Source organism: Anarrhichthys ocellatus, unplaced genomic scaffold (assembly GCF_004355925.1).
Source record: "Anarrhichthys ocellatus isolate YVR2014 unplaced genomic scaffold, GSC_Weel_1.0 scaffold28, whole genome shotgun sequence".
Lineage (NCBI taxonomy): Eukaryota > Metazoa > Chordata > Actinopteri > Perciformes > Anarhichadidae > Anarrhichthys > Anarrhichthys ocellatus.
The window spans coordinates 1253702-1268546 of record NW_022280058.1 but is presented as its reverse complement, the minus strand read 5'-3'; the positions used below and the strand labels follow the sequence as shown (position 1 = coordinate 1268546).

The 14845-nt window shown below is 42.9% G+C and overlaps 3 protein-coding genes across 3 annotated transcripts; 1 reads left to right on the top strand and 2 right to left on the bottom strand.

Annotated features, from left to right (window-relative positions):
- Nucleotides 1-893: 893 nt before the first annotated feature.
- On the bottom strand, nt 894-4975 carry ptcd1 (pentatricopeptide repeat domain 1). Its single transcript, XM_031863202.1, has 8 exons — nt 4410-4975; nt 4197-4337; nt 3761-3979; nt 3566-3667; nt 2623-3297; nt 2346-2462; nt 1878-2060; nt 894-1506 (listed from the first exon to the last, which is right to left on the bottom strand). Exons 1-8 carry the CDS (start codon nt 4872-4874, stop codon nt 1261-1263), a joined length of 2148 nt encoding a protein of 715 aa, XP_031719062.1. The 5' UTR covers nt 4875-4975; the 3' UTR covers nt 894-1260.
- Nucleotides 4976-5245: 270 nt separating this feature from the next.
- LOC116392095 (stonustoxin subunit beta-like) lies at nt 5246-11327 on the top strand. Its single transcript, XM_031863249.1, has 4 exons — nt 5246-5454; nt 6343-6406; nt 6869-6916; nt 7388-11327. Exons 1-4 carry the CDS (start codon nt 5452-5454, stop codon nt 7912-7914), a joined length of 642 nt encoding a protein of 213 aa, XP_031719109.1. The 5' UTR covers nt 5246-5451; the 3' UTR covers nt 7915-11327.
- On the bottom strand, nt 8060-13626 carry fbxl18 (F-box and leucine-rich repeat protein 18). Its single transcript, XM_031863193.1, has 7 exons — nt 13436-13626; nt 12373-12570; nt 11814-12163; nt 10832-10967; nt 9663-10741; nt 9152-9370; nt 8060-8893 (listed from the first exon to the last, which is right to left on the bottom strand). The coding sequence occupies exons 1-7, from the start codon at nt 13487-13489 to the stop codon at nt 8737-8739; spliced, it is 2193 nt and encodes a 730-aa protein (XP_031719053.1). The 5' UTR covers nt 13490-13626; the 3' UTR covers nt 8060-8736.
- Between the last annotated feature and the right edge of the window lie 1219 nt (nt 13627-14845).

The window sequence follows — 14845 nt, the reverse complement described above, 5'->3', positions numbered from 1 at the left end:
CTGAATTAATGGTTGGCAAACCAGCTTATAGGTGTATTACCGCCACCTACTGGAGCAGTAGATGAATGCATAACGAAGGAATAAATTCATATTATTTAATAGAACAGAGTTAGTTTCTCTATTTGAAATAAATAAATAAGTACGTACTAGAATGTTTGTGTCAGTATTTGGGACTAATTTCTTTCATATTATTGACCCGAAACATACAACACGTTTCACTGAGTCCTCTGTTTCACAATAATCAACTAACTCAGACAGATGCTTGCCTATTAAAAAGCTTTTTTCTCTTGTTTTCACTCCATCATTGAAGCTTCACTGAACCTAAATCCTTGTATCAGTCTTATTATCATCTGGAGGTGAACGGCTCTTTTAAACTCTTTTAATTTGCTCTTCTGCAGCTCTTAAATCCTTCTTTAAAATGAAGTCATTGGATTGTTATTTTATTTAAAATGGAACACTTGAGCGATCCTAAAAGCCAAAGTCCTAACTGCCTCTTCCCTTTTTAAAAAGTAAACTTGTTTTTATCAATCTGTCACTGAAAGATAAAGCCATATTTAATTCTTACACATTTCCTAACACTTCTTTTCAATTAACACATCCACATTTACTCTCTGAAAAGATTCTTTAGAAAGTTTATCTATTGATTGTTAGACACCTAACAACTCATTTCCTCTGTCCTGTTGAGGCACAACAAGCTTAACCCTCAACACTTCCAAATACATAAAAAGATGGAAAAGGAATGAATAGTCGTTCATTAAATACATTTTTGGTCAAAGAAAGTCAGTTCTAAGAATTTGTATTTTTTAAACCTGATCTGAAAAATCTCATCACCAGTGAACTTGTAATTCTATAAACCAAACTGTAATATGTGTCCTCTTATGATGCACTTCACATGGATTCAAATATAAATAAAGACCAGCACACAATGTGCATCTTGCATGCGATTGTGCATTTTTACACTAATTGCAAATGATCAGTCAAGTCCATCGATTACTCAGCAAATTACCCTAAAATTGTGGTTTCAAAATAAAACACATCACAATAGAAAACTAAGTCGAGATTTGGGTTTCAAACTTGAATTTTTACTTTAATTGCAATATAAATTACATTAATTTCGATCTGTAGAGAAAAATGCATCTGCAATAAGTTAACTGAAGGAAGGTCCACGAGCTACTACCCTGATCTGAAGTCCATCCAGAGTTACACAGCTGAATGCAAACAGACCAACAGAGGATCAAGTAGAGAGAGGAAGGAGTGCTGTTAGAGAGCAGAGCTGCTTCTCTTGTCCTTGTTGTGAGGCTTGTATCTCCTCGCTGCTGCTCTCTGGTTTCTTTGGGTCGCTGTGAGTCCATCTGCAGCTTCTGTGTTCAGCTCTTCAGTGTCCGTCTCAGACTGCAGCTCCGCCTGATCGTCCTCAGCGCTTTGAGCCGGCATGTCTTTCAGCCACTGCTGGTAGAAACCACGGAACCCATCGATTTGGAGCAGGTAGTTGTTTCTGGACTTGTACTGGGATTGATGGAAGGGAGGAAGGATACGGGGAGGAGAGGGGCAAATCAATAAAATACGAATGAATGAACCACCTTGTAGCTAACTGTGTTGTGTTTATCAGAGCATTCTTCGCTGAAAGAAACTGCCTGCTGGGGCTGAAAACAGGGCTAATGAGAGTGGAGTCTGACAGCCTGAAAAACAAAACAATAGGCTGAAAGATGCTAAAACACTCTGCAGAGCGTAGATATGATCTGCTTTGGTGGAGAGGCGTTACCCCTGATGAGAAGAGTCTTTATGTTCTTTGGCTGCGATCAGAATCTGCACCTACACATCCACACAGACATGTTTTCATGCTCAGGTTTGTACCGACTAGTCGTACGTGTGCTTACCTGGTTATAGTTGGGAGGGTACTGTGAGGCAAACTCCAGCTGTCTGATGATGACCTCATTAGGCCACACACTCATGGTGCTCATGCTTTTCAGCATTGTTTTTAGGTAAACAAAATCCAGTCTTCGAGTTGCTCGGCCAATCAGAGCAGAGAACACCTTGACGTTAGGCCTAAGTCCCGCCTCCTGCAATAAAACGCATGTAAAGATGAAGAAAAAAATAAGTCAAAATATTGGTCTTCTACTAGTACTACTACTACGATGATTCTTAATACGATTACTGCTGACGTTAGTATTTCATATGACAATGTTACAGTTCATCTCTTAACTAACAATAATAGTAATAATCAGCACTTTTATTTTGTTAAACCGTCTATGATCTCTGTGTGATTTTTTTCTGTCCTTGATTCTACAAATACAACGCGAGTCCTCAATTTAACATCTATTCTGTTAGGATGAGAGCTTCATCACCTCCATGTCTTTCAGCAGCTGCAGCCCGTCCTGCTGCCGCTCACAGCCCAACGCCAGACTTCCAAATGTCTGCACGTCCACGTTCACGTGGCGCTGTCGCATCACGCTCAACACAGCCTGGACAGAGAAAGACGTGCATCAAAAATATGCACTCACACTTTACAAGCGTCGGAAGTAACAAGTCCAATATTTCTCACAGAAGATTAGAAGTGAAAATACTAAAGGAAAGTGAAAGTACTGTGTGTGTGTGTGTGTGTGTGTGTGTGTGTGTGTGTACCTTTGCCTCCTCCAGGTCACCCGCTCTGGCTGCTCTGCGAATCGCAGTGTTGAAGAACGCAACGTCTAGCTTCACTTTGTGCAGCTTGGAAACCTTCAGCAACGTCTGCAGAGACTGGTATCCCGGCTCCATCGTGTCGGCCAGCAGGGTCACCGTTTTGATGTCCGGACTGAGTCCGTTAGCTGCCATCTTCTCCAGGAATCCTCCAGCTCCTCCGATGAGGGCGAGCCTATCTGACGCTCCATCCACGGTGCCGAGGGAGACCACACCCCCCCTCTTACCCTCAAAAAGGTCCAGCAGGTTAGGGGCTGTAGAATCACCTGCCACGTCAACGGGCAGTGAGGCGGTTTCTATTTGTCTGACTGGCACCAAATGGGCTGAGTCTTTAATGGGGGACTCCTCCTCACTGCCTCTGCTGTCCCGCTGACTGTCATTGTGTGGGTCAGGTTGGATAAACAACTGCCTCTCCAGGAGGTCAACGTCTATTACATCTTTGCGTCCAGACTCTGACTTTACACGGGACACACGTTCCCTCTCGTACTTCCGGTCGGGCCTCAGCAGCACGCCACTGGCCAGGGCGGGATCGCCAATCCCACAATCTCTGGCAGTTCGCAAGAGCAGGTTATAGTTCTTTGAGTCTGGATGAATCCCGGACCTCAGCATCTGGCGCCACACCTGAAACAAAAAACAAAGAGGTACGGTGCATATTGACAAGTTGAGTCCAACACATCTGTACACCACAAACCTCAAAACAGGAGCAGAGAGAGATTGTGAATATGGTTTCACAGAGAAAAGAGGAAACACGGAGAGAAAATGCTGCAAAGTGTTTAAGCATGTTTCTCTCACGATTGTCAACTTTCACAGAAGATCTCAGAGTAAATCGTCCTTTTCCTCTCAAACATATTAGGTACCGATGTGAGGTGGCTCTAAATCACGCATCTACCTGTAAAGCCAGTCTGAATCCAGTTTGTTTGTCCTTCAAACAGCCCATCAGCAGGTAGTGAAACGTCTCCTGTGTTACAGCATGGCCGTTCTGCAGCATCTCCTGCAAACATACATAGACTCATAAAGAAATCCAACAATTCGGTGATTAAACCCTCCACAAACACACACACACACACACACACAAATGTCGTACCCTGAGCGTGTGAATACAGGCCTGCAGGTGGTTGGTGATGGCGTGCGTCTTGAGGAGGGCGTGGTACGTGATGGTGCTGAGTGGGTAGTTTTTGCGACGGAGCTCTTGCTCCAACTTCAACGCTTGCTGGAGACCGGCTTGTTTGGATGGCGACTCGGCGCAGGCATTGAACAGCGCGGTGTAGGTGGCATCTGTGGCCTCTAGACCTCGCTTCTTCATCTGGAAGACACGCACACATTGTTACCTGACTGGACTGTGTTTGTGTCAAGGAATGTACATCTTCTATCATTATATTTTACAGCACTTTGGTCTACTTAGGTTGTTTTTAAAATGTGCTTTATCAATAAATTTGATTTCACCAACATGTCAAATGATCCAATCAAAGCCCTGAGGAAGATTTAAACATGAACATAGCGTATGAATAAAATGTCCTTACATCATTGTAGAGTCTGAAGGCCTTCTTCAGTTGTCCAGCTCGACCACAGCCTCCGATCAGCACAGTGAAGTTGTACTCCTCCGGCTGCAGCCTCTCTCCCTCCAGCATGTCTCTGGTGAACACGTCCAAAGCCTCCTGCAGCTGTGAGAGGACACATCATGTTTAATACACAGAAGGAGGTGAGAGGACAGAGAGACAGACCAATGGACTCACCTTGTTGTCTTTGATCAGCTTCTTGCACTGTAAGAAGTACCAGTACGGTGTGTTGCTCCTCCCGGGCCTCTTGCGGGGTTTCACTGGGTCCTCATCCTCGTCTCGGTGCCGCAGGTCCTGGATGTATGGGCTGGTTTTCCTGAATGTCCTCCTGGAGGACATGTCGGTGGAAAAGGAACCGAAGTTCTCCCGGTCTGGTGGGTTGTTTCCAGCTGGGGCTGAAGGGGAGTCCAGAGGGTCTGCACCCCCATGGGAAGCAGCCGATAGGGACACAGATCTGGCGGATAGCAGCTGCCAGGGAGTCGGTGTGAGGACGAGCCCGGAGGGCCGATATCGTGACACATCTTGTGTCAGATTCAGGGTCCCGTTTGAGTTTTTAACCGTTGAAAACAGGGACAATTTAGCTACAGGGGCCGAGACTTTCCTGCCGTTTCGCGCACACAAACAGGCGACGGACGTTAACATATTTAGCAATTTTAATCTAACATCAGCTAACTACAAGCCAATTAAATTTACAACGCTAGTTTTAGGGTAGCTGCGTAGCTTCTGTCATGTTGTGCGCACGATGTTTCAATGACAAAAAAAACTACACAAGACCTGAATAATAGATATCGAACAAGAACTTTAAAGCGGCCTGTTTGGCGCTTTGGTCCTTGAAATCAATCCCCACTGAGTTCAAACATATCATTGTTTATTTCTGAGGTATATTAATTGTTGATAAAGCGTAATATACTCTTAATAGGACGTCCCGCTCTGATCGACTTTATCGGGGATAGATTCGTAGGCCTGTGCCGTTGACTTTACGTCCCTGCAAGTAAATCTACGCCCCCCGAAGCTGGTCATAAAGTTGACTTTTGCGTCTCTTCCTGGGATACAATGAGGTGAAGACGGTGAGCCAGACCACATAAGATTATTTAAAGGCCGGTTTGATTTATTTTAGAAAGAGACACAGTGGTCAGGGTGGACACAGGCTTCCTGGATACAAGTTTTAATCCGCGTTACAGCAGTGGAAGAGAGACACGCAGCTGCTTCCCCAGCGTCCATGGTAAAATAAATAGTTTCATAACAAGTCTCCGCACACATTTTAATATTATGCGACTCATTACACGCTGATAATATGCAGAAATGATTATGAAGTGTACATTTCTATGTTAAGAAAAACTCAAATCTATGTTATCATTATGTAATTGTGACATCAAATGCAAGTCATTACAGTTAATGATCTATTTGCTTGGTTCATGATCTGTGGACATCTTTATTTCTTCATCAGTTGAGTTAGTCATATATGTTTGAGGCAGTAAAGGAATAACTTTATTGTTGTAAATACTGGAATAATATTCAAATATTAAATCCTGAGATAGCCATGCTCAGGACTCCTTTATACAGTTGGATTTTGAGTCAGTATCTCTAACATAACTGTTTCAGGCAAAAAGGGAGTTCAACAAAAATAGAATTAAGGGAGCAATATACAAATATTGATGTTGCTACCAGCTGAATTTCAGTGCAGGAGAATAACACATATTTCCTCATACAAACCCTGCAAGTACTATTTTTATCTTAACTTAACAGCAGTTAAGTTACTGATCATACTGACCACCTTAAACCCTGTAGGATAGATCAATACAATACTTTGGTGAAACTGTTCATGGCAATTTGAGGTTGAAGTTTTGTTGCAGTTACATGATGTTTCTTTGAGTACTTTGAGAGTGTATAAAAACCTTGAGTGTGTATAGAAATACACAACCTTCTCACCGTTTTTACTGGGATTACAGATAAATGGATGAGGACAAATGTTCAGTCCTCATATTTTCCTCCTCAGGTTTTATCACACTTTCCTCAATAAAATGTGTTTTAACGTCACAGTTTTTGACAATTTTCTGTTTTCTACCAGAGTATTGGAGCGCAAAAATAATACTAATACTGATTTATACAGGAAATCTCTGTACAAGATCAGCAAGTTCCTTCCTGTCCTGTGTCTAACACCCTGCCTGCTCCAGGTACACAGCACACCCACTATACAAATGTACCAGCAGCCCACACCCACACGGCTGAACTTTGTTCCATAAAAAACATGGTAATGTTATTGTTTCATCCAGATCATTTATCAAATTCCAACAAAATCATATAATAGTTTGATCTCATCATGTTCTGTTGTCCAGATTAATGGTTTTAGCAAGCTACAATAAAATAAGCTCATAGCACAAGTACATTTATTATACGAGTGATTTTGTAGAAATCTTCCATATTATGTAATACATTGGTGTTGGAAAATATCCCTAAAAGTGTGTTGATGATTTTAGCTCTACATATTAACACCTTCTGTGTTTTGAAGACACTTTTCCTCAGAGATAATATACTTCTAAAGCAGTATTTATAAAATGACTCTGAATTTGTGGGGTGTATGTGTGTGTGTGTGTGTGTGTGTGTGTGTGTGTGTGTGTGTGTGTGTTGTGAGGCAGACGATTCACTGAGAGATGATCCTCAGACCAGAGCAGACTTCATAAAATGTGAGTCTTTTTTTATCTAAAAAAAACAGCCTACAAAACAAACGGATAACTGTGATGTGCCGTGGAAATAGGTTACTCTTTAGGATATGTATTGAACATGCAGTTGAGCTAAGAAGCCAAGAATGGTCCTTGTTGCACTAATTTTAGAATGAAATGGACATATATGACATATAAGCTGTTTTCCCTTGTTTCCAGTCTTCCAGTCTGGCTTCATATTTATAGGACAAACAGAGTGGTATCAATCTTCTCATTTAATCTGCTGTACCTCTCTGCAAGAAAGCAAACTAGCCTATTTCCCAAAATGTCAAATTATTCCTTCAAACACACTCGGAGCAATTCTTTAAATCATCCCAGTTAAGAGTTCTCATATATTCCTGAAATCAAACACAGTCGCACATTATATTCAGGTGTGTAAAGGAAAGACTCATCAGTGTTTTGTTCATCAACGAACATCTTCCTCTCCTCTCACAGATTACTGTCCCCTCACCCTGGACCCAAACACAGCGTACAGAGAGATGGTTCTGTCTGAGGGGAACAGAAAGGTGGAGCTCACAGATTTAGTCCAGGAGTACCCTGAACACCCGGACAGGTTCTCTCACCTCTACCAGGTTCTGTGTAAAGAGGGTCTGTCTGGACGCTGCTATTGGGAGGTGGAGTTTGAAAGGTCAGTTGAAATAGCGGTGGCGTACAAAGATCTCGGCAGATCGGACTATTATGCCGAGTGTGCGTTCGGCTGCAACGACAAATCCTGGAGTTTAGACATAAACGGAAACAGCAAGTGTTTCAGACACGAGGATGAGGAGACTGCGGTGCCGGAGCCTCGGTCCTCCAGAGTCGGCGTGTACCTCGATCATGAGGCCGGTAGTCTGACCTACTACTGCGTCTGTGACACGACGCCAACTCTGCAGCTGCTGCACCGAGAAGAAACCACTTTCACAAAGCCGCTCTACCCCGGGCTGTGGGTCATAGGCTCCGCCCAGCTGTGTGACCTGGAGTAGAGGTCCAGCCAAAAAGCATCATGTGATGCAGGGCCAATCGAGTGTGGATAAAACGCAATGCAGCCCTACGTGCTGGTGCCCCTTTTTGTTTTTCCGCTTCTGCCCCTCAGACAGTCTGAGTCCGCCACTGCACGTTAGCAACTTTGGGTCCACTGGTGACTGTGTTAATGCTGGGTTGATTTAAACAAATCACAATAATAATGCATGTTTAAAGAATGACTTTCATTTTACATTTCCAGTGCTATGCTAGCAGCAGGGCTCCAATGTCAGTGCCAATGTAGCTTTGGGTAACACCACCAACAACAGCAGATATGTTGTGATAATTAAAAAGAATTACATAAACAGGCAAATGGTACACGGACAACACTTACGAATTATTTCAATGGAGTTTATTACAACATCATTTGATTCAGATCTTCTGTACAAATGATCTGAACAAATACATCCCTTCATTTATATTTTTGGCACTTATTTTCAAAGTAACAGACCGGTGTAGTAATGGACATTATTTATGACAGAGGCCTAACTTGAGGCCCCCCAACGGCAACAAATGTGAAAAGTCCTGAAACAATAAACTCCCTACCAACAGATTACCATTTGAAGACCATCATTACTTTGTCATGTAAATGAAAACAATCATTGATGATGATGATGATGATGATGATGGTTGTAGAGCAGCCTGAAACCGTTGTTGGTGAAATCACTGTGCAGAGGACAATCAGTCTTTCAATAAGTGAATTTTATTTCCTGCAGAACAAAATCGGTCTGAGCAGCTGTTGAGCAGCTGTTGAGCACCAATCACACTGAAGCTTTCTGGTGACGTCACAATGGCGATAGATGTGGTGGTTGGGCCACGTGGCTCTGGAACAAAGTAATCCTGTCCAGCAGTGTTAGTGGGATGTCTCTGATGACTGAGGGCAGGTCTTCATGGTGTAGTGGATAGATGACCACGCTCAGAGCCGAGCGATCGATTGAAAATCTAACGGAGAGAGGGAACACGTGAAAAGGTGAATGTGAGACTTCTTTAGCCATTTAATGAGATAGTTCCTAAAACATAGTCAGTAGATGGCGGTCGGCATGCCCCCAGTTTGTAGAAACAGACCGGAGTACAATAAAATAATGTGCTTCTGTGGACGGGGGCACTTATGGATAAGTACCTCGTACGACTCCGCTTCAAAAAAAATCCAAACTATCACATAAGTGTTTGATTTGTCGTCACAAAAAAAAAAGCACCGACCTGTCCAGCAGAACTTTCTGCAGTGTGCGACAAGCCACTAAGGTGCCACCCATGAACATGTGGCACATGATGACGTGGCAGCATCGCTCCATGAAGGTTTCTGCGGCCGACGGGTCAAAGGTACCGCTGCGTGAGATAAGGCAGAGACGCTGCAGACGGGAGCAGCAGGACAGAGCCTCAAAGAATGACGCGCTGGCATTCAGGTAGGGCTGCTCTAACCTGAAACACACACACACACACACACACACACACACACACACACACACACACACACAGTTCAATATAGATAAAAAAAACAGCACGTTGAGTAAACATGTGAACTCTTTCCATTAAATGTGTGAAGACTAACTGATGTACTGCCCTGTACTTTCTAGTGAATGGACGGAACAACCTTAGATGAAAACAAACAACTCCTAATTGGACATATAATAATAATAATAATGAGTGTAGTGTCTGATGGTTAGTGTTTAGTATTACAGTAAAAGAAGGGTACACAAAGACATCTTCTAACCTGAGTTCCCGTAGCTGCGTGCACTGTTTAAGTGTGTCCAGCAAGGCAGGGGTGTAGTTCATGGTTTTTAGTGATCCCATGTTGGCAAGGGACAATACCTGTAGGTCTCTGCACTGCCTGGTCAGCTGTACCAGCCCTGTCCCCCTGAGGACCCCAGGGAGCCCAGCCAGAGTCAGAAGATGTAATCGAGGCAAAGCCTCAAGTGCCGCCAAGTGTGCGTCGCCAACTCCTCGTGCCCACGCACACATACCGCGGGGCTCCACACTGGCGCGAGTGCAAGGCTCAAGCCGAGGCAGTGCGGAGACAAAACCTGGACCAATGAGCTCTAAGGTCTCTAAAAAAGGGCAGCCAGCTAAGAGCAGAGCGAGCCCTGAAGTGCTGTCCCCCGACAGAGAAGACTCTGAATCGGGCTTGTAATTCTGGATCCCCAGACGTGGAGTCTTCTTTAGCCCCAGGAACAACGGAGAGGGAGACGTGTTGTCTGTGGTGATTTGATGTGTGTTTAAGCCGTCTGACAGAGCGCAGGCAGGCAGAGTGAGGGAGCGCAAGTGTGCGAGTTTGGCCAAGCTGGCACACAGGTGTGTTTCTCCACCTAGCCCAGGTGAGCTTTCATGATGATAGTGCGTGTGCATGAGGTTCAGTTGTTTAATGTTGGAACAGCCAACTGCCAACCGGCTCATTGTCGCAGGAATCAGCTGATCCTCCACACTCCTGCACTCTGAGTACAGGACCTTGTTGATCCCGCTGAGGTTCAGGCTAGTCAGCTGTGTGGTGTCTCTGACTCCTCCCTCCAGCAACGACTGGAACACCTGCGGCCACAGCGCTGGGCAGCGGCTGAAGCTCAGGTGCTTCGGACTGTTTCCCTCCAGGGCTCGCTTTAGGGACAAGGAATCGAGCCAGGACCGAGGCAGCTGCAGGGCCTCCAGGTCCCCACGTTGACCCAGGCTCTGGGCCAGTGAGGGAGCAGCGGGCCAGTGAGCGGGGTTTGGGCCAGGAATCGATACCAGGAAAACTCTGAGACGCTTTGGCACATGAACGCTGAACACTGCCAGGTAGAGGAGGAGCAAGGTCTGGTTTACCTAAGGACATGAACACACAGATATTAAAGTGAGTACTGCAGATATATACGAGAACATAGTACGTGCACATGAAAACACAAATAAACTCACCTCTCCCGGAGCCAGCCTGGCAGTGAACTCCTCCAGCTGTTGGTAATGCGGCACACTGCTCTGACCCATCATTAACTGACAGCAAACACCGATACCCTCTCTGGTCACATCTGAGATGTCAAACTGCAGCATCAGCCTGCAGGGAACAAACGCAGACGCACATTCAACAATGTAGCAGTGACATAGTAACACAAAGTCCTCAGACATAGCGACAAGAATGTGAATGCCAGTTCCATTAGCGTAGTGTCGCTAAACTCAACCAATGGACCAAATGCATTAAGATGGCTGATGTCTGGTCTGACATCACCAGACCAGAAATATGCTCTGAAGTGACAAGTAAATGGAAATTGGCATTTACAAATTGCATTTCTGAAACAACTAACTTCAAGGTTTGATTGTGACACAAAGCACAAGCGGGTGAAGCATTGCACTTGTGCATTTTAGCCATGCTAGCTAGGGATGGCTATGTCGGTCAGTCCACCACTTTGGTCCAGAGATTGAAATATCTCAACTACTGGATGGAATCAAATGACATTTTGTTGAAACATTCATGGTCCCCAGAGGATACGTCCTAATGACTATGGTGACCCCCTGACTTTTCCACTGGCGCCACCTTGAGGTTGACATTTGTAGCTCGTAGGGCTGTCATCAACTAAAGAAATTCTTAGTCTACTAACAGGATTTTGTCGACTAATCAGCTAGTTGATTTAATCTACAGATCTGTAAAACTGAATTTCTCGACAAAGAATCACCACTAAATCTACCAGAAATAAATAATTCAGCATGAAAAAACTACTTGAGTAAGGTCCCTAGTAGTTTGTAATGAAATGTCTCCAACGCTATTGTATTGATTGCCATGAAATTGGGTACAGACATTCATGTTCAGCTCATTGTGATCTTGTTGGCGATCCCTTTACTTTTCATCTAACACCAAAACCTTCATTTCTCGTGTGAAATCTCAGTAATCTTGACAGATTCTTACTTGCGGAGTTGGGCGCAACATGGCACCACACCATAACTCGGCGTCAACAGTGTCTGCCTGAGCTCCGACAGGCGGCTCAGTGAATCCACCGCCTCTGAACTGAGCTGAGCAGAGTTGAAGCCCGGCGTCACATCAAAAGCGAGTGATCTGAGCAGAGAGAGGGAGGAGAGGAGACGGGAGAGACGCAGGGAAGTGAGGCGACAGCCGGTGACATCGAGGTGCGTCACTCCTCTGCAGCGAGCAAGAAGCTCCATTGTAGAGCCGGCCAGCCAGTAGCAACCATTCAGGCTGAGAGACTGCACATGATTGGCCAACCGCTTTAATATGTGCCGAACCAATAGATCGTCAGCCTGGAGGAAACAAAGAACCCATTTTATTAAATCCATCTGCTACAATGCAACAAATACTCCACTGTGTGGATAAAGAAATGTTATTGAAATATACAGAAAGATCCACACACGTGCATTAGTTTGAAGATTAATAGAAAACGGAGATAGAAATCTTCACTATAACAATCTTGACACATGCCTTATCAGTTCAAAAGATGATAACCCTTTACCAGATACTCCTCCGACAGGCTGACGCTGGTGAGCAGGGTCTTGTCGTGGCACAGTGTGTGTAACTTGTGGCAGACGTTTGCCACGTTCCGCACCAGGTCACACACGGGAACATGGCGGAGGATGCACAGCAGGATCTCATCGGACAAATCGGACATTCCCACCGAGGTAGAGGATATCGTGTCCTCGTCGAATACAGCCTGAGACAGACGGCAAAACAGTGTCACGGTAAAGACCTTTTAGACCCTCCGTGTATTCAGTCCACCTCTGGGAAGAATCACAATGATGGCCAAGATGCTGCAAATCCTTGTGGTATCAATTACCAATTCTTGGTGTTTTGTAGTTGAGGTCCACCAAAAAGACCGAAGCTGTTATTAAGACAGTTTATGGCAATTTATCATTCATATTATGGTAGCTCTCTATTTAATGTCTGGTTGGATTAAGCTACTGTAGACAATGCTGCAAATCAATTAGTGGGAGTGCTTTATGACAACACTGTTTTATAAAATATAATTTTGCATCACTATTAGTTATTTGGGAGTTTTGAAATTCGCTGGATTTGGCAAAATCATACATTCCTATCTGGTTATTTTATTCTTACTTTTTTACATTTTATTTACCTCAACTGACTTTTGGTTAATACTTTAATATACGACAAAGATATGGATATTACAACATAAAACGACTGTTGATGTATTAATAGTGCTCTGTCTTACAGAGTTAACTTATTAACTAGTGTTATAGTTGAAGTATCAATAAGAGTATAGATATAGTTATATAAATAGATGTATAAATATGGTAGAATTTTGGATTGAAAGGTGATGTCATAACCAGCGACAAGACACATATTGTAGCAATGGTCCAAAGCGTTTATATCAGTCTCAGTTTTTCCACCAGCCAACACGTCTTTGTGCTACACTGTCTCAGCGTGTTAGCCCAACTTGGTCGAACAACTTAGCAGGAATTTGGGTAGACCCTGGTTAGCTAACGTTAACGCTAAGTTAGGTCATCCCAGCGGTACTGTTAACTATTAATGGGTTCTCGAGGTTTTGTCGGTTTACCCACCTGTACAATTTGTCGGTCCATGTCCTCTGAAATACCTTTCACGGTCCCACTCATGATCACCAGGATTTTTTATTTTATATTGTAGATGTTCATCCAGCCGCCCAGCGCTTCATTTTCCGATGGACCACAGGCGGTGTTACCGGGTGTAACATCCATCCGCTGACAGGACGGATTACGTTTACTGCTGCACAATGACGGAAGTCTGTCAGTGACGGACACACTTCCTGTCGGTCCGAAAAAATAAAAAAATAAAATAAAAAATCTGAATTTAAAGAAATTATGTTTCCATTTCTGACAACATGAATTGAATTTAAAATTAGATTACCAAAGAATACCAGGAATACATAATAGATGATAAAACGTAGTAGTACTAAAATATAATTTTAAAAAGAGGTATTTATAATACCTCAGGGTAAAATTACTCCACAACAAGTACACTTTTTAACTTTTTAAAGTATTAGCAGCAAAATATATCAAAAGTAAAAGTATTCATTAGGCAGCAGAAGGACCTCTGTCAGTGTGGTATTAAATTATTGGATTATTGTGCATTTCTGTATAAGCAGCATTTAATGTTTTAGCTGGTCACAATTAAGATTACTTCTTTATATCGTGTTGGATAGTTTAATCTATAAAAACTCATCTATAATGCACCATACTTAATAAAATTAGTATATTTTATACTAGAACCTTGATCTTCAAAGTGACTAGTAAATATAGTTGTGTGTGGTGTAAAAAGTACATTTTTTGCTTCTGAAATATAGGTGATTAGAAGTATAAAGTAATATGAAATGGAAATACTCGAATACTTGAGTAAATTTTAATTTCCACCATTCAATATATAGTATTTTTACATTCTCTATGGATAAAGAGAAATACCTAAAATATTGCAAAGATTTGGGTTTATTTTGTGGACATAAGTTCTGTTCTTTAATTCTGACAGAGAAATATGGAACTACAGACTAGTTATATATTCCTGTAATACTGTTATGTGCTATTATTATCCAAAGTGTTCCAACTAATATAAAAATTCATCAGCAGTTTGTTAAAAAAGTGTCTGTCAACAGTTAATTAATAATCAGTAAATACAGCTCAAACCATGCAATTCTGTTTTAATAAAATAGTTAGTGACCTCTTAATATTTCTATATTACAACTACATATGACTTGTCAGCAGTCCGTTCCACACAGTTAGATAATGAATACATGTGATGTATAATTACTTCTCATTAATTCCACATGATGGCATAATAAAAAGTTTCATTGTGAAGTGATACCGAGAGGTGTTATACTCTTTTATGGGAACAGTGTGTAACATTTAGGGGGATTAATTGGCAGCAATGGAATACAATATTCATAAATGTTTTAAAATGTGCATTCTCTCTACTGACCAGCAGGGGGCGGCGACTCTGGT

Excerpts from the sequence above, each read along its gene's own strand:
- ptcd1 (XM_031863202.1), bottom strand. The coding sequence starts at position 4,874 with ATGTTAACGTCCGTCGCCTGTTTGTGTGCGCGAAACGGCAGGAAAGTC. Across the intron at positions 3,980-4,196 it reads CCTTCAGACTCTACAATGAT|ATGAAGAAGCGAGGTCTAGA; the intron begins GTAAGGACATTT and ends CGTGTCTTCCAG. Across the intron at positions 3,298-3,565 it reads GATTCAGACTGGCTTTACAG|GTGTGGCGCCAGATGCTGAG; the intron begins GTAGATGCGTGA and ends TTTTTGTTTCAG.
- fbxl18 (XM_031863193.1), bottom strand. The coding sequence starts at position 13,489 with ATGAGTGGGACCGTGAAAGGTATTTCAGAGGACATGGACCGACAAATT. Across the intron at positions 12,164-12,372 it reads GCCTGTCGGAGGAGTATCTG|GCTGACGATCTATTGGTTCG; the intron begins GTAAAGGGTTAT and ends TGTTTCCTCCAG. Across the intron at positions 10,742-10,831 it reads CCAGGCTGGCTCCGGGAGAG|GTAAACCAGACCTTGCTCCT; the intron begins GTGAGTTTATTT and ends TCATGTCCTTAG.
- LOC116392095 (XM_031863249.1), top strand. Across the intron at positions 6,407-6,868 it reads TAACACCCTGCCTGCTCCAG|ACGATTCACTGAGAGATGAT; the intron begins GTACACAGCACA and ends GTTGTGAGGCAG. Across the intron at positions 6,917-7,387 it reads CAGAGCAGACTTCATAAAAT|ATTACTGTCCCCTCACCCTG; the intron begins GTGAGTCTTTTT and ends CTCCTCTCACAG.